Source organism: Amblyraja radiata, chromosome 7, assembly GCF_010909765.2.
Source record: "Amblyraja radiata isolate CabotCenter1 chromosome 7, sAmbRad1.1.pri, whole genome shotgun sequence".
Lineage (NCBI taxonomy): Eukaryota > Metazoa > Chordata > Chondrichthyes > Rajiformes > Rajidae > Amblyraja > Amblyraja radiata.
The window spans coordinates 31,445,315-31,466,590 of NC_045962.1; the positions used below are offsets into that span (position 1 = coordinate 31,445,315).

The 21,276-nt window shown below is 44.4% G+C and overlaps 1 protein-coding gene across 8 annotated transcripts in view; it reads left to right on the forward strand.

The window, feature by feature from the left end:
* fmnl2 (formin like 2) overlaps positions 1-21,276 on the forward strand; it is a 225,478-nt gene that overhangs the window by 163,808 nt on the left and 40,394 nt on the right. For all 8 annotated transcript variants that reach the window (XR_004412570.1, XM_033024045.1, XM_033024048.1 and 5 more), the window contains exons 7-13: positions 1,147-1,255; positions 4,802-4,878; positions 8,369-8,462; positions 10,050-10,124; positions 13,797-13,907; positions 16,653-16,802; positions 18,912-19,013. Coding sequence is in view for 7 of the 8 variants with exons in the window: in XM_033024045.1 (XP_032879936.1) it covers positions 1,147-1,255; positions 4,802-4,878; positions 8,369-8,462; positions 10,050-10,124; positions 13,797-13,907; positions 16,653-16,802; positions 18,912-19,013 (718 nt within the window). In the remaining variant the exon portion in view is untranslated. The remainder of the gene's footprint in view (positions 1-1,146; positions 1,256-4,801; positions 4,879-8,368; positions 8,463-10,049; positions 10,125-13,796; positions 13,908-16,652; positions 16,803-18,911; positions 19,014-21,276) is intronic.

Below are 21,276 nucleotides of genomic sequence, written 5' to 3' on the forward strand. Positions count from 1 at the left end.
AGATGCTGCCTGACCCTCTGAGTTATTCCAGAACTCTGGGTCTATCTCCCACCATCATACGACTATCCCCGATCAATCCTTGCCTTTTGCAAGTGTTGATTAATCCTGCCCCTCAGGACTTTTTTCCCCCCAATAATTTCCCTACCATTCATATGTGTGTCAAGTCTGAAATGAACTGTCTTATCCATGCTGTCTGTCTGGAATAGAGGTAGCACATTTGGTGTCTTATCATCATATGGTATCTCACCTATGACCAGCGAAGATGACATTTTTCATTGGGGCTCCAGCAATATTTTACCATCTCTCCAATGACAGCCTGGTGGGAGCGGCACAGTGGTGCAACTGGTGGAGTTGCCGCCTCACAGCGTCACAGTCCTGGGTTCGATCCTGGCATCAGTCACTGTCAGTGTGGAGTTTGCACTTTCTCCCTGTGACCGTGTGGGTTTCTTCTAGGTCCTCAGAGGGGGGGGGGGGGGGGGGGGGGGGAGAGCTAGAGGTGAGAAAAGATCAGGTCCAGCCACAAATGACCTTAGGCAAGGTGTTGTCTGGTAGATCCATTGTTGGCTTGTGCTGGTGTGACCTCAGGAGGGAAACAATATGGAGAACTGTGGAATGGATAAAAGACGGGGGAGGAGGAAGGGGGCACGGCGGGATGGGGGAACGGAGGGGGAGCGGTAAGATGAAGTTACTTATTCGAGAATTCAATATACCTGGTCCAATTTGCGTGTAGCCTCTTGGCTCATGTATACTGCCCCAGTTTGTAGGAAGTGGATGTGAAAGTGGAATAACATAGAACTAATGTGAACGCATGTTCGATGGTCGGCGTGGACTCAGTCGACCAAACAACCTGTTTCCATGCTGTATCGTTCAATCAATCATCAGGAATGCATGCACCTTTATATCTGCAAAGTCATCTAAAACCTTTTTAATCATAACGTGGTCTAGTTTCGGAAGTGCAAAAAATCGATACAGCTACATTTAGTCTGATTCCTGAAACGCAGTGTTATTGAATCAAATTTTCAAGCGTTATTAACTTGAGGGTACACTGCTTTTTATTCAGATTCACAAGCTTTTGTCAGTATTGGTTTCCAATTGTGTGTATTGATTTGGCAAGTTTTAAATAATTTTTCTGTAATCCATCCCTAGGTTTAATACGTTGCCAAGCCGAAGGACACTGAAGAATTCTAGATTAGTGAGCAGGAAGGATGACGTACATGTGTGTATCATGTGCTTGCGTGCGATTATGAACTACCAGGTAAACAGTACAAACGTTTTTCTGTTTCTGTACTCCGGCCCTTTGTTCTCTCCCTGGCTCCGAACACTACAAGGTTTTCACTGTGCCTTTGTAACTGTTGGCTGTGAAGTAAAGGCACTGCTCCAACTAATTAATGAGAGACCTAGTTCCGTTTATTAGGTTGTTCCATACCCTTTGTGAGACCAACTCCTCATATTACTTCAGGCTGCTCTAAAAAAATCTCCGGTTCAAAGAAACATTGTTGTCTTTGGAGTGTGAGAGGAAACCGGAGGACCTGGAGAACCCGCGTAGTCACAGGGAGAACGTGCAAACCGCACATAGACAGCACCTGTAGTCAGGATTGAACCCAGGTCTCTGGCAACTCTACCACTGCACCACTGTGTTGCCCTACTACCTATCCATATTGTCCAGAGATGCTGCCTGACCCGCTCAGTTACTCCAGCACTTTGTATCGTTGTCAGTTTTCTTTCCCCAGCTTAGCCTCTTAACTCTATGTCCTTGATCCTTTCATCTTGCACAAGAGTGCATAGCTGGTAGTGCCACTGCCTCACAGCACCAGGGACCCAGGTTCGATCCTGACCTCTGTGCTGAGTTTCTAAGTTCTCTCTTTGAACTCGGGGGTTATCTCCAGGTGCTCTGTTTCCTCCCACATCCCAAAGACCTGCGGATTTTACAAAATTCCCCCTCATATGGACGGGAAAGTGGGATAACATGGAACTAGTGAGAACGGGTGATTGATGGTTGGTGTGGACTCCAAGCTGTATCTCTAGTATGAAAATGAAAAAAACAAATCATCACTTCAGGAAATTGGGCATGGTTTTCCACTTTCCAGGCATACTGCTCAGCAAATCATGGGGGCAGTTTAATTCTAAAGTACTAAATATTTTGACCATAGGGTTTGTCCACCAAGTGGAATTTGAATAGTGTTTGGCTGGGTTTACATAGAAACATAGAAACTAGGTGCAGGAGTAGGCCATTCGGCCCTTCGAGCCTGCACCGCCATTCAATATGATCATGGCTGATCATCCAACTCAGTATCCCGTACCTGCCTTATCCCCATACCCTCTGATCCCCTTAGCCACAAGGTCCACATCTAACTCCCTCTTAAATATAGCCAATGAACTGGCCTCGTTTGACCACAAATATTGGAAACTTTCCACCATTCCAGAAGTATTCAAAATGTCAACAAATCAAACACAGCTGTAAGGCAGCAGCTCTACCACTGCACCACTGTGCCCACCCTAATTATGTTGCCCGTCATTCTGTTGGAAAAAGAAACACACCCTTTGCCTTTGCATCTTCTCAAAGCTCCTCGTGCATATGTTTCATTGCTTGATATCATAAAATGGCAGGGATGTGAGAGCACGTGGCTTGTTATCAGAAACCTTATCGACTGATTTTCGCAAGTTCACAAGTTATAGGAATAGAATGAGGCCATTTGGCACATCGAGTCTACTCCGCCATTCAATCATGGCTGACCTCTGCCTCCTAATCCCATTTTCCTGCCTTCTCCCCATAACCCTTGAATCAAGAATTTGTCTCTGCCGTAAAAATATCCACTGACTTGGCCTCCACAGCCCTCTGTGGCAATGAGTTCCACAGATTAACTTCCCTCTGACTAAAGAAGTTCCTCCTCACCTCCTTTCTAAAAGAGCACCCTTTAATTCTGAGGCTACTGTATGTCCTCTGGTCCTAGACTCTCCCACCAGTGGAAACATCCTTTCCACATCCACTCTATCTATACCTTTCATTAATCTAAGTTTCAATGAGGTCACCCCCCTCAACCTTCTAACCTCCAGCGAGTCAAACGCTCATCATATGCTAACCCACTCATTCCTGGAATCATTCTTGTAAACCTCCTCTAGACCCTCCCCTTAGCCAGCACACCCTTCCTCTGATATGGGGCCCACATTTGCTCACAGTACTCCAAATGTGGCCTGACCAGCGCCTAATAGAGTTTCAGCATTACATCCTTGTTCTTCAGGGAACGGGGATTCCCCTCCGCCACCATAGATGAGGCTCGCACCAGGGTCTCGTCCATACCCCACAACACTGCTCTCTCTCCCCATCCCCGCACTCGCAACAAGGGCAGAGTCCCCCTAGTCCTCACCTTTCACCCCACCAGCCGGCAAATACAACAAATAATCCTCCGCCATTTCCGCCACCTCCAACGTGACCCCACCACTCGCCACATCTTCCCATCTCCCCCTATGTCTGCCTTCCGCAAAGACCGCTCCCTCCGCAACTCCCTTGTCAATTCTTCCCTTCCCTCCCGTACCACCCCCTCCCCGGGCACTTTCCGTTGCAACCACAAGAAATGCAACACCTGTCCCTTCACCTCCCCCCTCGACTCCATTCAAGGACCCAAGCAGTCGTTCCAGGTGCGACAAAGGTTCACCTGTATCTCCTCCAACCTCATCTACTGCATCCGCTGCTCTAGATGTCAGCTGATTTACATCGGGGAGACTAAGCGGAGGTTGGGCGATCGTTTCGCCGAACACCTCCGCTCAGTCCGCAATAACCTACCTGAACTCCCGGTGGCTCAGCACTTCAACTCCCCCTCCCATTCCCAATCCGACCTCTCTGTCCTGGGTCTCCTCCATTGCCAGAGTGAGCAACACCGGAAATTGGAGGAACAGCACCTCATATTCCGCCTGGGTTGCTTGCGTCCGGATGGCATGAACGTTGAATTATCCCAGTTTTGCTAGCCCTTGCTGTCTCCTCCCCTTCCTTAACCCTCGAGCTATCTCCTCCCATCCCCCCCGCCCTCGGGCTCCTCCTCCTCCCTTTTTCCTTCCTTCTCCCCCCCCACCCCCCATCAGTCTGAAGAAGGGTTTCGGCCCGAAACGTCGCCTATTTCCTTCGCTCCATAGATGCTGCTGCACCCGCTGAGTTTCTCCAGCAATTTTTGTGTGCCTTCAGCATTACATCTCTGTTTTGTGAAAATCTTTTAATTTTCTCGTCTATTTCCTGCGTTTTCGGAGCCCATTCTTCCAACAAAGAGCTGTTTCTCAATTCGTAAGTTAATAATTTGTGATGGTGAACGTTTGGATCCAACTTTGAGCTTTACAACAAAGGAGATGAGGAGGAATTCCTTTAGTCAGAGGGTGGTGAATCTGTGCAATTCTTTGCCGCGGGAGGCTGTGGAGGCCAATGGATATTTTGCAGGTGAAGATTGACAGATTCTTGATTAGTAATGGTCTCAAGGGGTTATGGGGAGAAGCCATGATTGAATGACAGAGTAGACATGATGGACCATATAAGTTATAAACATGAAAGGCCTACAGAAATCAGCTCTGGTATTGTAATACTACCATTGGGACCCCCAGTCAATGTTTTAGAAGATGCAGAACTACCTTGTATAATCTTACCCTTCCCACACTATGTTAATTGGAGCTGGACGTAAGAGTTATTTTCCTGCATTGTTGCCATGCGTTAATAGTCACTGAAAAATACTTGTGTCTGTTCAAATGATATTGTCTGGTAGAGGAATAAATCAGTTCTGTTTTATTCCTTGGTTGTAAAATGTTTTCTCTTTGATTACAGTACGGCTTTAACATGGTCATGTCACATCCGAATGCTGTCAATGAAATTGCACTGAGTCTGAACAATAAAAATCCCAGGTAAGATCCTTTCCACTTGAAAAACACGCTGTGATTACGTACTGGTTTAAAACAATTGCAATACGTACTACGAACATTTGTTCACGTTTTGTAGGGTTTTTGATTTGGATGAATATTTAAAATTATTATGGTGAAGATGCTATTAATTGTGAACTTTAGTGTTTGATTGTTAATTGTTGATTGGCCCCACTTTACCTTGATAAATGGATTTAATTTACTTTAGACTTTAGAGATACAACATGGAAACTGGCCCTTCGGCCCACCAAGTCCGTACCGACCAGCGATCCCCATATACGAGCACTATCCTACACACTAGGGACAATTCACAATTTTTACTGAGGCCAATTAACATGCAAACCTGCACGTCTTTGGAGTGTGGGAGGAAACCGGAGCGCCCGGAGAAATCCACATGGTCACAGGGAGAACGTGCAAACTCCGTACAAACTGTACCCGTAGTCAGGATCGAACCCAGGTCTCTTGCGCTGTAAGGCAGCAACTCTACTGCTGCGCCACCGTGCTGCCCCTAACATTATCTTTGTCCTTGCACAACATTCATTGGAAGAAATTCATTGGAGACTTTGGAAATGGTGCAGAAGAGCTTTGCCAGAGTACTGTCAGGATGAGATGGTATTACCTTCAATTATCTGTGCCACCCATTGCAAAGTTGAAATTTGCCCGTGCCCTTCCATGCACCAGTTGCTCCCCCAGGACCAACAAATCCATAGGTCCTTCAAGATCAAGACCTCAAAATTGTGCCAAAAAGCAGTGGTATACCAGGCAGAGTGATTCCTTCTCTCCCAGACATGAAAGGTTATTCAGAGCGCTGCTAGGATTGGCAAGCTAGTATCAATGTACTGTGGCCAACAAACATCTCTAGCATTCAGACCCTGGCTACCCAGGAACGTTGGGTTCCCACATGTTGACACATGAGCAACCACATTGTTTGCATCTCTGCTACCAGTTTCTTGAAACAGAAACTCACAGCAGAGTTCAGTCACAAGAAGGGATTGGCAAGTGGACAGAGAAAAAGGTGGCAGAGTATGCTCAAAACCTGCAGGTAATCGCTGACAATGACCAAGGGCGGCACAGTACCATAGCGATAGAGTTGCTGCCTAACAGCGCCAGAGACCCGGGTTCGATCCTGACTACAGGTGTTGTCTGTACGAAGTTTGTACATTCTTCCCTTGACCGCGTGGGTTTTCTCCGGTAGTTCTGATTTCCCACGCTAATTCTATGTTAACCCAGTTTCGCTTCCTACACTCCAGGGGCAATTTACAGAAGCCAATTAACCTACAAACCTGCACATCTTTGGAGTGTGGGAGGAAACTGGAGCATCCGGAGAAAACCCATGCGGTCACAGGGAGAATGTACAAGTTCCATACAGACAGTACCCCTGGTCAGGATCGAACCTGGTTCCCTGCCGCTGCAAGGCAGCAACTGTGCCGCCCTTACTCGTGGTCTCATTAGTGTTCTAAAAACTTATAGAACTAGACCAGAAAATCAATCATCCTCCATCGCAAGGGACTGGCTAAAGTGAAATGCTCTGTATCTTGAAAAGGTCTGATGGGCCCACTTAACTGTGTTGGGAGAGGGTGTTAGATCAAACGCTATCCACCAAAATAATATGCAGCCCTCTTTTGCGCACCAGAAGTCAATTCAAGTCAAGTCAATAGAGTTTATTGTCATGTGTCTCAGAAAGGACAATGACATTCTTGCTTGCTGCAGCACAACAGAATATTGTAGGCATAAATACAGATCAGATCAGTGTGTCCATATACCATAGAATATATATATAAATATACACACACACACACACACACACACACACACACACACACACACACACACACACACACACACACACACACACACATATATGCACTTAAATAAACAGATAAAGTGCAATAGGCTGTTATAGATCAGAGTTTGTTTGAAGTGTTTAATAGCTGTGGGGAAGAAGCTGTTCCTGAGTGTGTGGCCAGGATGGTGTGGGTCCTTGATGATGCTGGCAGCCTTTATGAGGCAGCGACTGCGGTAGATCCCCTCGATGGAAGGGAGGTCAGAGCCGATGTTGGACTGGGCAGTGTTTACAACTTTTTGCAGCCTCTTCCGCTCCTGGATGCTCAGGTTGCCGTACCAAGCCACAATGCAATCAGTCAGCATGCTCTCTACTGTGCACCTGTAGAAGTTAGAGAGAGTCCTCCTTGACATACCGACTCTCCGTAGTCTTCTCAGGAAGTAGAGGCACTGATGTGCTTTCTTTATGATTGCATCAGTGTTCTGGGACCAGGAGAGATCTTCGGAAATATGCACGCCCGGGAATGTGAAGTTCTTGACCCTTTCCACCATCGACCCGTTGATATAAACGGGAATGTGGGTCCCCATCCTACCCCCTCCGAAGTCCACAATCAGTTCCTTGGTTTTGCTGGTGTTGAGGCCGGGCTATTGTGTTGGCACCATTTGGTCAATCAGTCGATCTCACTTCTATGCTCTGACTCGTCCCCATCAGTGATACGTCCCACAATAGTGGTGTCGTCGGCGAACTTGATGATGGAGTTTGCACTATGTCCGGCTACGCAGTCATGAGTATAGAGTGAGTACAGCAGGGGGCTGAGCATGCAGCCTTGAGGTGCTCCCGTGCTGATTGTTATCGAGGATGACACATTTCCACCAATTTGTCCATTTTTAACCAAATTGTCAATTTAAATGACAATTACGATCTCTAGTGAGCTATTACTCACAAGGAAACATTGAAAGTCAACATCGCAATGAAATCCGTTTATCAAGACAAGCCGCATCAACGTAGGGCCAAGATTGAACACTGAAGATTAAATTTAATAGTTAGATGGGGTTTTGTTTAGAGTTTAGAAATACAGCGTGGAAACAGGCCCTTCATCCTACTGAGGCTATGCTGACCATCCATCCACCTGTTCACACTAGTTCTATATTATTCCACTCCCCATACACTATCGACAATTTACAGAGGGACAATTAATGGACATACCCGCACGTTTTTGGGATGTGGGAGGAAACCTGAGCATCCGGAGGAAATCCACGCAGTCACAGGGAAAACGTGCAAACTCGAAGGTTTAAAGGTCTTTTATTGTCACGTGTACCAATTAAACTCCACACACAGGGTCAGGATAGAACCTGGGACTCTGGCGCTATGAAGCAGCGGTTCTACCCGGCGCGTCACTGTGCCCCCCTTTGTTCTTAATGTGAGCTAAAGTGCTGACACTACATCATCTTCCGTACCTGATGGAGACCTTGAACACAGCCGTCAAAGCATCTTGTGGTTAGGCAAATGATATATTTATTTGTGGCTTGTGTTTAAAAAAAAATTATTTTGTCGAATTTGGGGGAAAAATCAATGCCAAAATGAAACATCGTTGCTTCTGGATAGAAGTCTAAGTCCAGTACAAAGAGACTGGTGTAACCCGCATTTTGTTTATCCACATGCTGTTAATGGTCTTGTTTATTGTCATTGTAGAACAAAGGCGCTGGTCTTGGAACTGTTGGCAGCTGTTTGTCTTGTCAGAGGAGGACATGAAATAATCCTACTAGCATTTGATAATTTCAAGGAGGTAAGATTGCCTTCTTGTTGACAAAGTCAAGTGGGAGTGATTTGAGTTTTCTAAAGGATTTCTTCCGTGTCTATCTTTAATATAAACCTTTTTACCTGAAAATAGGAGTTGGGCTAGGAGGCAACTTAGGTCACCAGGCCCTTCAAATCTGTCCTGCTTTTTTAAAATCTAAAGATACAACATGGAAACAGGCCTTTAGGCCCATTAACTTCACGCTAGGGGCAGATTTACAGAGGGTCAATTAACCTACAAATACGCACGTCTTTGGGGTGTGGGAAGAAAACGCGGCCACAGAGAGAATATGCAAACTCCGCACAGACAGCACCCGAGGTCAGGATCAAACCCAGGTGTGAGGCAGTTGCTCTACTGCTGCGCCACTGTGTTGCACTGAACATGATCATGGCTTTGACTTCTCTTCTTTGCCAGTTCCCCATAGCCCTCGATTGTCAGATCTTTTAGAAATGTTTCTACCGCTCTTCAGATACCCTCTAGTGGTCACGCCCATATCAGGGAAGAGAATTTCAGAGATTCACCACCCTCTGTGAGAGTTGCAACTTAGTGCAATAATAATTCTGAAAAGTCATATCATAGATCTCAAATCTTTGCCCCTATGAGAATGGCTGTCCAAAATTTAAAAAAAGGCATTCGAAGACCAAGAAGTGCGGAGGAAGAGAAGGATCTTGGATTGACACAAAAGGCGGCATCTCTGGAGAGAAGGAAGAGTGACGTTTCAGGGTCTGAAGAAGGGTCTTGACCCGAAACGTCACCCATTCCTTCTCTCCAGAGATGCTGCTTGTCCCGCAGCAGTTTGTGTCTATCTTTGGTTTAAACCAGCATCTGCAGTTCGTTCCTACATAGAAGGATCTTGTAGTTCTCATTCACAAATCCTTGAAGTTAGCAATACTTAATAAAGTATTTGAGAAAGTATGCTTGATACTGGCATTTATTGGCAGAGGCAGAGAGTGGAAGGCAGTACTGCCTGACCTGCGAGTTAATCCCACACTTTGTGTTCGACATAGTTCCAATAACCCACAATCTGGATCACATGTCTGGATCACAACTATTTTTGTGCATTTCAGGAATAGCTATCAATTTTGAGTTGAATAACCAACATTCAATGAAACGGTGTGTAGGAAGGACAGCAGATCCTGGTTTATACCCAAAATAGACATAAATTGCTGGAATAAATGGCCTGTCCCACTTGGGCATCATTTACGTGTAATTTATGCGTCATCATTTACGCGTGACGATGCACGACGCGCGCGTTGTGCCGCGCACGTGATGCGTGCGTGGTGACATAGGCAGTGATGAGCGGTTGCGCGCTGCGCCCCAGGATTTTGGTATGTACAAAATCTTCGCGCGTCATCTGCGTGACGCGCAAATTCCGCCCAAGTGGGACAGGCCCTTAACTCAGTAGGGCACGCAACATCTCTGGAGAAAAAGGATGGTTGTCCTAAACTTGCAACTCCTCTAAATGCTGCATACTGTCAGCCTCACACACAGCGCCCTCTTGTGTACCGTCGGGTTTGGGCCTTCTGACTTATTGCTTATTGGTAACTGCTTATTAAAACATTTATCTTACCATAGGTATGTGGTGAAAAGTATCGGTTTGAAAAGTTAATGGAGCATTTCCGAAATGAAGATAACAACATTGACTTCATGGTGAGTGGCATGTTCACCGATAATTCTTGTGCCCTTCATGGCTAGTGTCACTTCACGGTTTGTGCCACTGGACTTCAAACATCAGGTGAATTTTCTGTGCCAATAACAACTGGGTAATTGGATGTTGAGACAAAAGTTAGAGTATGTCAGTGTTTGTGAGGTACTAGGAATTAGATTCACTCTTCAAATACCTCAAACCTTTTTTCCAGTTGTGCTCTGCATTTCTTTATAAGGAGCTGAATGTGAGTTCCTGTCCATACTTGCTGATGCAGATAGGTAGTCTAAACATGTTAAATTGGCAGCGAGAAATTAAGATTGGGAAAAACGACTGCTCAATACTAAAACATAAATAAAACAAATGTGGGCTAACTTCGTTCTTTCAGCGATGTGGCCTGTAGCTGGGTTGGGCTAACAGTGAACATTGAAATGACAGATCCATTGTGGATTGTATCTTGAACCATCATTGAAAACTGCACCTTGAAACATACCACCTCTTTCTCAGAAAACAAATCCAGTATTTGCCAGTCATAGTCCTACAGCCTGGAAACAGGCCATTCGGCCCAACTTGCCGATCAACATGCCCCATTTACACTAGTTCCACCTGCATGCATTTGTCCCATATCCCTCTAAACATATCCTATCCATGCACTTGTCTAAATGTTTCTTAAACGTTGTGATAGTACCTGCTTCAACTACCTCCTCCAGCAGCACGTTCCAGACACCCACCACCCTTTGTGTGAAAAAAGTTACCCCTCAGGTTCCTATTAAATCTTCTCCCCTCACCTTGAACCTATGTCCTCTGGTTCTCAATTCCACTACTCAGGGCAAGAGACGCATTGTTTACCCAATCTATTCCTCTCAAGATTCTGTATACCAGATCTCCCCTCATCCTCCTGCACTCCAAGGAATAGATTCTTACCCTGCTCAACCTCTCCATATAGCTCAGACCTTCAAGTCCTGGAAACATCCTTGCAAATCTTCTCTGCACCCTATCCAGCTCAGGCCTCTGAATGTTGCCTCTTTCTTTGGAGGAATCCAGCACTAAATTATCTCTTATTTGTACACCAAATTAATAACCACTGTTGCCTTTCAATGTTGAAATCACCAATTGAATCATCAAGTTGAGAGGTACAACATAGAAACAGGCCTTTTGGCCTACCGAGTCCCCGCCGTACATCGATCACCCGTTCACACTAAGTCTACGTTATCCTACTTTCTCATCCACTCCCAACACATTTGAGGCAATTTACAGAGACCAATTAACCTGGAGGAAACCCACTGGAGGTCACAGGGCAAAGGTGTAAACTCCACACAGACAACAGCAGAGGTCAAGATCGAACCCGGGTCTCTGGCGCTGTGAGGCAGCAGCTCTACCACTGTGCCGCAAAAAAATGGTCAGGACAAGATGTTCTGCTATCTCTGGTGTTTCCGACCAGTACCAGATGCAATAGTCAGGGTGACCTCTAAACCCCACGTCTTTAGTTATAACTCCCAGCTGGTTAAATAGCAGTAAATAGTAAAGTCTACTTTACTTACCATATAATCTAGTGTGGTACTGCATCATTTGCTTTCCCCTTTAATTTCAAGAAAACGTTGCGCTTGAATTTAAAATACATTTAGCTTTTTTTCCTCCAAGTTTTAAGATAATACAAAAAAATTCAATACAAGTCATAGTCATACAGTACGTAAGCGGACCCTTTGGCCCAACTTGCCCTTGTCAACCAAATGCCTCATCTACACTAGTCCCATGTATTGGGACCCTATCATGTATTGTCTTTCCAATGATTGGTTAGCACGCAACAAAAGTACATGTGCACAGTACACGTGACAATACAGTAAACTAAACTAAACCTTTGTATTTGTATTTATTCCATTGTTAATGTTACATATTTAGTGTTACAATTTAATTGTCCAATACAGCTTGAAAAAAATATATATAAATCTAAAAATATAAGTAGAATATTGAAATGGAAATATTGAAACTCAATTTTATAGACTAATATATTAATTACCGATTACCCCACCATTGCCCCTTGGATGGAGGTGGATCTGTAGTAGTATATAGTATAATATATATCACTAGTTTTTATAGTAAATATCTGGGGCTATGTCCTGGGTACAGTTTTAATCTTTGGAGATTAGGTGTAAAAAACAAATCGGTACATCTGAGACGCAGGAATTTATATTGTTAAAAAGACTCATTCATAAAATATATTTTATTCCAAATATGTAGCCTGCATTTCAATGCATACGGTTCTTAATGTCTTCCTCGTCCAAAATAATCCAGATGAGCTGGAAACCAATCCAGGTTTTGCAGTAATATAACAAAAGCAAGCACATGAATCACGCTTTTATAACTTAACAAATTCAAGATCTTGTGTGATTTTAATATTTTAATGATTAATAGTGTCTGTTATTGATAGCAAAGTATTAAAAAGGTATTTTCAGAAATTTTACAATACCGGGATGTGAGATATATATATATATATAAGCCTTGAGTTACAGGGGAGAATGTGGAGGAATACAAGCTGATCAGTTTTATATAAAGGAATCGTGCAATGAATTAATTTTATAGACTAGAGTGCCAAATTGAATATGGATATGAAGAAAACTAAATCAGCCATATTGTCGTATATTATGCCTGGTTTTCTTTCTGTTAACATCAGTGATTAGTGAAGTTTCTTTTTATGGAATAACAATTCTTCATTTGTCTCAATGAGGAAGATATTATGCATAAAATGGGAGCAGTCTCCAGGGGTTCTTTGTGTGGGTGTTAGGAATGGTCTTCAGTCGAATGAAAGGTAATCCATCAGCTATTGTTCCCCAGACTTGATTAATTGGTTTTTTATTTTCAAATCAATCAACGTTGTTGGACAGTGTGATTCCTCCTTGTCTGTCCTCTGTCTTACTGCTTGTGGGAGCACACCATGACCATAATGTTCAGCCTCAGTGAACCTATCAAAAAGCTCCGTACATCCAGACGAGGATTAGTAAACTGTTGAAGTTTAATGGAAAACTCAGGCACTTGAGCAGAACAGATATCTGACTGACTTTCAACAATGGTCAGTGCATTTCAGAAATAACTCAATTAAATTAAAAACATTGATAAATCATCTCAAAATATTATCTATAATTAGTTTAGTTTAGTTTAGAGATATATTGTCCACTGAGTCCGCACCGCACACTAACACTGTCTGCAAACACACTAGGCTCAATTTACAATTTTACCGAGAATTAGCCTACAAACCTGTACGTCTTTGGAGTGTGGGAGGAAACTGGAGCACCCACAGAAAGCCCACAGGGAGAACATACACAATCTGGGATACAGGACCCATAGTCAGAATCTCTGGCACCGTAAGGCAACAACTCTACCGCTGCGCCACTGTGCCACCTCTATTTATTTGGAATTTTTTAATTGTTTCTTATTATCTCCATGACATATTTTGTAAATGAGGCAGTTGTTGGAACTGGTTGCATTTACAGTACATGGATACACCTATCAGTAAAAGGTTCCTGAATCCACAATATTTAATATATAATATTAAGTGCACTTGATGGTCTACAAGGCAACTTGAAGCATGGGGGTATAACTGTGCTTGCAGCTTTGTTGTTGTATCAGTGGAGATCTAAGATAATTACGTTAACCATTACGTCCATTATGTTTGCTTCCAGGTGGCTTGTATGCAGTTTATTAACATTGTGGTCCATTCTGTAGAAGATATGAATTTCCGAGTGCATCTCCAACATGAATTCACCAAACTAGGACTGGATGAATACCTGGATGTGAGTATCCTGCTGCAAGATGTCTATTGCCCATTGCTTGAACCTACTAAATGCCCACCACCAATTTTCTGGCAACTGGTGGTCTGGCACCTCCTTTAATCCGGACAAAATTACGAGAGTGCACTTGAAATCACCCTCCCCTCGGAAGTCCCCGCAGAAATGTGGATCCTAGGCTGGGCGAGGCTGCCGACTTGCACCTCATCGGGACTTCTGCGCCACTCGGTGGGTTGCATTTTCCTCCTGCGGCCCAGGCTGTGGAATTCCGGAGCCGGCGGATCCATTCCCGCAACCGCCTTCCACGGCCGACTTCGTGGGCCAGTATCTCGGCCACCCGACTGCATGGGTGTACCGTTCCAGGAGGCCGGGACCTCTGTTGGTCTGCCAAAACAGATCATCTAGAAAAGCTCTGGAACTAAGGGTGCCGAGAAATCGGTGGTGGGCCTGTAATTCATTTTCTCATCCAGAATATCTTTGACATTAACTAATTTACTAGATTGGAGCAGGGAGAATATTAATAGAGATGAGATATGATACTAAGATGGAGGGCAGTGTGAGGAAGATGCAGAAAGTCCAGTGACTGGGTGAGGACACGAAGATGGAATATTATGTAGAAAAACACTCTACTCTGGGAAAAAATTAAAAGGCAGAACGTTGAACAGTACAGCACAAGAACAGGCCTTTCAGCCCACAATGTCTGTGCCGAACATGATGCCGCAACCAACTCTTATCTACCTGCACATGAACCATATCCATATGTCTATCCAAAAGTCTCTGAAATGCCTCTCTCATATCTGCCTCCACCACCAACCCTGGCAGCATGTTGCAAACACTCACCACCCTCTGTTTAAAAAACCTGCCCCGCACATCTCCTTTAAACTTTGCCCATTCACCTTAAAGCTATGCCCTCTAGTATTAGTATAGAACAAAAACAGTTCTGACTGTCTACACTATCTATGCCTCTCATCATTTTATATACTATCAAGTCATCCCTCAACATCCAGCCTTCCAGGTAAAACAATCCATGCCTGCCGAACCTCTCCCTGTCACTAAATCCCCCTAATCCAGGCATCATTCTGGCAAACCTCCTCTGCATCCTTTCTAAAGCCTCCACATCTTCCTATAATGTGGTGATGAGAACTGCATGTGGTACTCCAAATGCAGCCTAACCAAAGTCCTATAAAACAGATCTACCGGTAATAAAGAAAAGCACCTGTGTCCCTTTGACCATCTTATCGACTCATTTTGCTATTTTGTAAGAAACCTGTGGAAGTACACTCCACTGGTCAGTTATTTGTTCACAGTACTTAACGTCTTCCCATTTGCTCCCATGTCTAACTGCGCTTCCCATTATTGAGTCATATAGTCATGTAGCCCAACTTACCCATACTGCCCAACATGTCCCATCTGCACTAGTCCCACCTGCTTGTGTTTGGCCTATGTCGTTCTAAGCTTTTCCAATTCATTTATCTGTCCAAAATGTCTTTGAAATAATGTTATCATACCTGCCTCAATGACCTCTTCTGGCAGTTCCATATACTGATATCCTTACTCTGAATATATTCAGACTAGGGATGTGATTGCGTTGGGGAGAGTGCAGAGGCAATTCACCAGCGTGTTGCCTGGTTTGGAGGACATTCATTATGGAGTGAGATTGAATGGGCTGAGGGGTGATACGATCAAATGTATGATTATGAGAGGAATAGATAGGCTAGGATAGTCAGAGTCTTTCTCCCAGTGTCTGGGTATCAAAAATGAAGAGGACAAGGAGTTTTAAGGGTGGTCTGAGGACAAGTGATACAGAGGTGGTGGTTGACACAAAATGCTGGAGTAACTCAGCGGGACAGGCAGCATCTCTGGAGAGAAGGAATGGTTGACGTTTCAGGTCGAGACTCTTCTTTAGAGCCAAGGTTTGAAGAAGGGTCTCGAACCGAAACGTCACCTATTCCTTCTCTCCAGAGGTGCTGCCTGTCCCGTTGAGTTACTCCAGCATTTTGTGTCTATCTTTGGTTTAAACCAGCATCTGCAGTTCCTTCCTCTACAGAGTTGGTGGAACAGGACAAAATAGGAAGCTTTAGATCGACACTTTCATGGGCGAGGCAGAAGGGATGTGATCCTAATGTAGGCAAATGGGATTAGTGTAGATGGACACAAAGGTTTGCATGGACATGGTGGGTCGAAGGGCCTGTTTCTGTGCCGTACGACTATAACTATTTGCAGAGAGAAGCAAGTCTGAGTTAGGAGTAATTAAAACTGACAAGATACTAAAAGAAGCAAAGATAGATACAAAGTACTGGAGTAACTCAGCAGGTTAAGCAGCATCTCTAAGAGAAAATCTCTGGAGAAAGCATCCATTTTCTCCAGAGATGCTGCCTGACCGGCTGAGTTACTCCAGCACTTTGTGTCTATCTTCAGTATAAACTAGCATCTGCAGTTCCTTCCTATACCTTCTTCAAACTAATTGTAGTAAGGGGGGAGAAAGCCAGAGAAGAGGTGGGTGCGGAGCATAAGGAAATGTAAATGCTGGTTTACAAGATGAAACATAGAATCTTTGGCATTAACCAGCATTTGCAGTTCTTTGTTTCTGCTACTCAAGGCAGCAAATCCTCTCCAGTGTTGCATCTGTCCAAAATAGATGAATGCGCTGAGAGGGAGTTGTACAAACTGTACTTTTTACATGACAGTCTGGCTTATAAACCCGAGAAGCTGTATTTTAAAGTGGATTGTTAACTTTCCTTTTGTTTATAGAAGCTGAAAAACACAGAGAGTGACAAACTCCAAGTGCAGATTCAAGCCTACCTGGACAATGTGTTTGACGTGGGCGCGTTACTGGAAGATGCTGAGACCAAGAATGCTGCCTTGGAGAGGGTGGAAGAACTGGAAGAAAACATTTCTCATGTAATCCCTGCTTTAAATCTTCAGTCAGGGCTCGAGTCTCCTGAGGGAGTGTTGAGCAATAACGCTCTTAGTGAATGAGTGATTGCCACAAATGATTATTTGCCCCCCAATTTCTCTGGGGACTAATTTCACCCTCGTATGATTAAGCAATGATTGGACTTATAATAACAAAAATAAGAATATGTTTGATTGAGGACTATGCATTGCAGAGAGAGAGGCATTTTTTAGTGCCCAATAGATTGTGTGACTGCAGAATGTAGAAGCATATTTTGTAGAACTCATTGACCGAACAGTGCTTTCAGGATTAGTCACAGTTTATCAGACAAAACTTTAAATCTCCCACATTCCCTGTGCCCCACCTGGTCTCGCACCTATTTTTCCCCTTTCTTTCCCCCTTTTACCCGCCGTCTCCATTCCTTCCTCTGGCTTCACAATTTGCAAATCTTCAATACTTTTGTCCCACACCTGTTTTTTCACATCTGGCCTTTGTCCAACCATCTGCCTATCAACCCCCCTCACCTGTGTTCATCTATTATCTTCCTCACTTTGTCCTGCCCCTCCTCTCCTCCAGCCTGCTATCACCCTCACAATCACCCTGAGTCTCCACCTAAAACGTTACCTATCCATGTTCTCCAGAGATGCTGCCTGACCCGCTGATTTACTCCAGCCCTTTGCGTTGTTCTCAAGACGGCCATCTAGTGTAATCATAACTGAGATGAGCTTGAACTGAACTCGTCGCAACAACGGTCCCAACCTGCAAACATCACCAATCCATCACCAACGATGCTGTCTGACCCACCGAGTTATTCTGGCACTTTGTGTTCATTTTTTAAGTGCTTGAACTGTCAGCGATGTGGCTTAAACCATGATAAACGTGTTACTTACTGACCACAATGTTGGGTTGGTGCTGTGTTTGATCGCCTGCCTGCAGCAACTGAATTGGCTCTGAATGATGTGATGCGCGTACATCTATCTACATCTGCACTGCAGATAAACTTCTTGGACTTTGTTTTATTTGGTAATGTTATTTGTGCCTCCTTACATGATTGACGTTAGGTTGGGTACTGCCATGAGGACTGGGTGCTTTGGTGCCCAAATGGACGGCACGGTGGTAGAGTTACTGCCTCAGCGCTAAAGACCCCGGTTCAATCCCGACATCAAGTTGTCTGTATGGTGCTTGCACCTTCTCTCTACGGCCTCGTGGATTTCCTCTGCTTTCCACTCACAGTCCTAAGATATGTGGGGTTGTAGGTTAATTGGCCCTCTGTAAATTGCCCCTAGTGGATGAGAAAGTGGGATGACATAGAACTAGTGTGAACGGGTGATCGATGGTCAGCGTGGACTCGGTGGGCCGAAGGGTCTGTTTCCTTGCTGTATCTGTTAAAATAGCTAAGTTCAATTAAAGATAGTCCGAGGATCTCCAATGAGGTAGATGGTAGCTCAGGACCGCTCTCTAGTTGTTGTATACTATCCAGTCAGCGGCAAAACTACACATGATTACAGTTGAGCCGTCCACAGTGTACAGATATTAAAAGAGTGGAGCGATTGCAATGGGTGATTACAGATCCGCAGAGATCTGGGTTGGGCTGACCTGCTGAGTTCCTCCACCACTTTATGTTTGCCCTGTAGAAGTATATAATTGCCAGAAATCAACCTTCCTGTTCCCTGGGTCAAGATCAACTAACTCATTGTGACACCGCGGCACGCTGCCACACAACGCCGGTGACCCGGGTTCGATATTGACTATGTACGGGCGCTGTCTGTACGGAGTTTGTACGTTCTCCCTGTGACCCCGTGGATTTTCTCTGGGTGCTCCAGTTTCCTCTCACACTCCAAATCATGGAAGGTTTGTAACTTAATTGGCTTTGGTAAAATTGTAAATTGTCCCTTGTGTGTAGGATAGTGCTAGTGTACGGGGTGATCGCGGGCCAGTGCAGACTCGGTGGGCCGAAGGGCCTATTTCCGCGCTGTATCTCTAAACTAAAGTAAACCTCCCTGTTCCACATTGTTGCATTCATTATTGACTGGAGCTGCTGAGCTTTTTTGCAGAGACTGAATTGATCTTGATAAATGGCACAAAAATGTAAACTAACTTCTCAAATGTCTCAGTTGTCAGAAAAGTTGCAAGATACTGAAAATGAAGCAATGGAAAAAATTGTGGAACTGGAAAAACAGCTAATGCAAAGAAACAAAGAACTGGAAGTCATAAGAGTAAGTTGACAACCATTCCTTCGTTGATGTAAGATAAGATAATTGTGAACGGGGAAAAATAGATCACACTCTTCTTGACTGACAATCAACCTGTTTGTTGTTGGGAATAACCAATTTGGCTACTAAGCCTGAGAGCCATAGATGGGCCGAAGGGCCTGTTTCCCACACTGTATGAATCTATGACTCGCCAGCACTTGCTGGAAATCTTCTGTCCATCCAGTCCTCTCACTCACAATCTCCATTTCATATAAGCAATGGTTCAATGGTTCTTTATTATCACATGTACAGATGTACTGTGAATCTTTTTTTTTGCATACAGTTCAGAAATGTATTCCCATACCTCAGCACTATCTCCAATTAGTACAACGTGCATAGAGATAGTCCACTGACACCACATGCAAGAGTCGCCAGGTTTTGGCGCTGTTTTCAAAGCCCAGTCTGGTCCGCGTAATCGGTCTCCTGGAGCGGCACCCGATCCAGGCGAGCCCCAGGCTGCTGCAGGGCCTCCAGACGGCCCCCCCCCCCCCTCGTCCTTATCATCCAGCGAACCGTAGTTCCTCTACTCGCCCGGCCACCGTCAGCCTTCATGCTCCAGGGGTGCCTTCCACTGCTGACCCTTAGTTCAGTGGGATAACATAGAACTAGTGGGAATGGGTGATCGATGGTCAGTATGGTTTTGGTGGGCCAAAGGGCCTGTTTCCATGCTGTTGTTTTTTTTAAAATAGGTAGTTCCACTGTAATTATGGCTTGGTGCACCATTTAAAGCCACAATTATATTCACTCAACAAAGTACATAATTTCCAGGAATTTTAAAATGAATTTAGGTCATTTATTTTTTCTACATGGATTGCTTCAGCAGAATCTGCCATATTAAACTCTGTAGAACAGTAAATCACAAGCAACTAAATGTTGTACTGTTTAATTGTCGAGATGCAGAGCTCAGAAGTTATAGCCAGGTTCCCTCTGTGGTTACAGGGAGCTGTGATAACTTTGCCAGTATTCTCATTGTGAATTCTAGACCATTAACTGCTGTGCTTCTCTGCATCACAATTGCGCTTAATAAGACTGCGGGTAACCTAGGGTCGTGAAATTCAATGTTGCTCTCGCTATGAACACTAAAAGAGCTGTACTTTCTGAGTGCACACCAAGGTTTAAACTAACCCGAAAGTGCTCAAATATTAAGGCTGATCACAAACCAGAATAAAAATTGAACAAGTTCTTGTCATGAAGTTGATTCCCTACCATTATTACTCATTCACAATGAGATTTCATTGTTTACTGGCGATTATTACCTACTGTTGCTAATGACATCCAGAGAAATCTCATGTAGAAACAAGGATGTGAAGATGCCATACAGTGTGGAAACACGTCCTTTGGCCCACACTGACCAGCATGTCCCATCTACTCCTATGTCCCACCTGCCTATGTTTATCCAATATCCCTCTAAACCTGTCCTATCCATATTCCTGTCCAAATGTTTCTTAAATGTTGCAATACTACCTGCATCAACTAGCTCCTCCAGCAGCTCATTCCATACACCCACCATCCTCTGTGTGAAAACGTTACCCCTCATGTTCCCATTAAATCTTTCCCCCCCTCACCTTAACCTATGTCCTCTGGTTCTTGATTCCCCGACTCTGGGCAAGAGACTCCGTGCATTTTCCCAATCTATTACTCATGCTGGTTTACAAAAAAAGGCTCAAATGCTGGAGTAACTCAGCGGGAATGTGGATAGGTGACATTTCCGGTTGGGGCTCTTCTTCAGTCTGAAGAAGGGTCCCAACCCAAAACATCATCTATTCATGTTCTCTGGCGATGCTGCCTGACCTTAGAAACATAGAAACATAGAAAATAGGTGCAGGAGTAGGCCATTCGGCCCTTCGAGCCTGCACCGCCATTCAATATGATCATGGCTGATCATCCAACTCAGTATCCTGTACCTGCCTTCTCTCCATACCCCCTGATCCCTTTAGCCACAAGGGCCACATCTAACTCCCTCTTAAATATAGCCAATGAACTGGCCTCAACTACCTTCTGCGGGAGAGAATTCCAGAGATTCACCACTCTCTGTGTGAAAAAAGGTTTTCCTCATCTCGGTCCTAAAAGATTTCCCCCTTATCCTTAAACTGTGACCCCTTGTTCTGGACTTCCCCAACATCGGGAACAATCTTCCTGCATCTAGCCTGTCCAACCCCTTAAGAATTTTGTAAGTTTCTATAAGATCCCCCCTCAATCTTCTAAATTCTAGCGAGTACAAACCGAG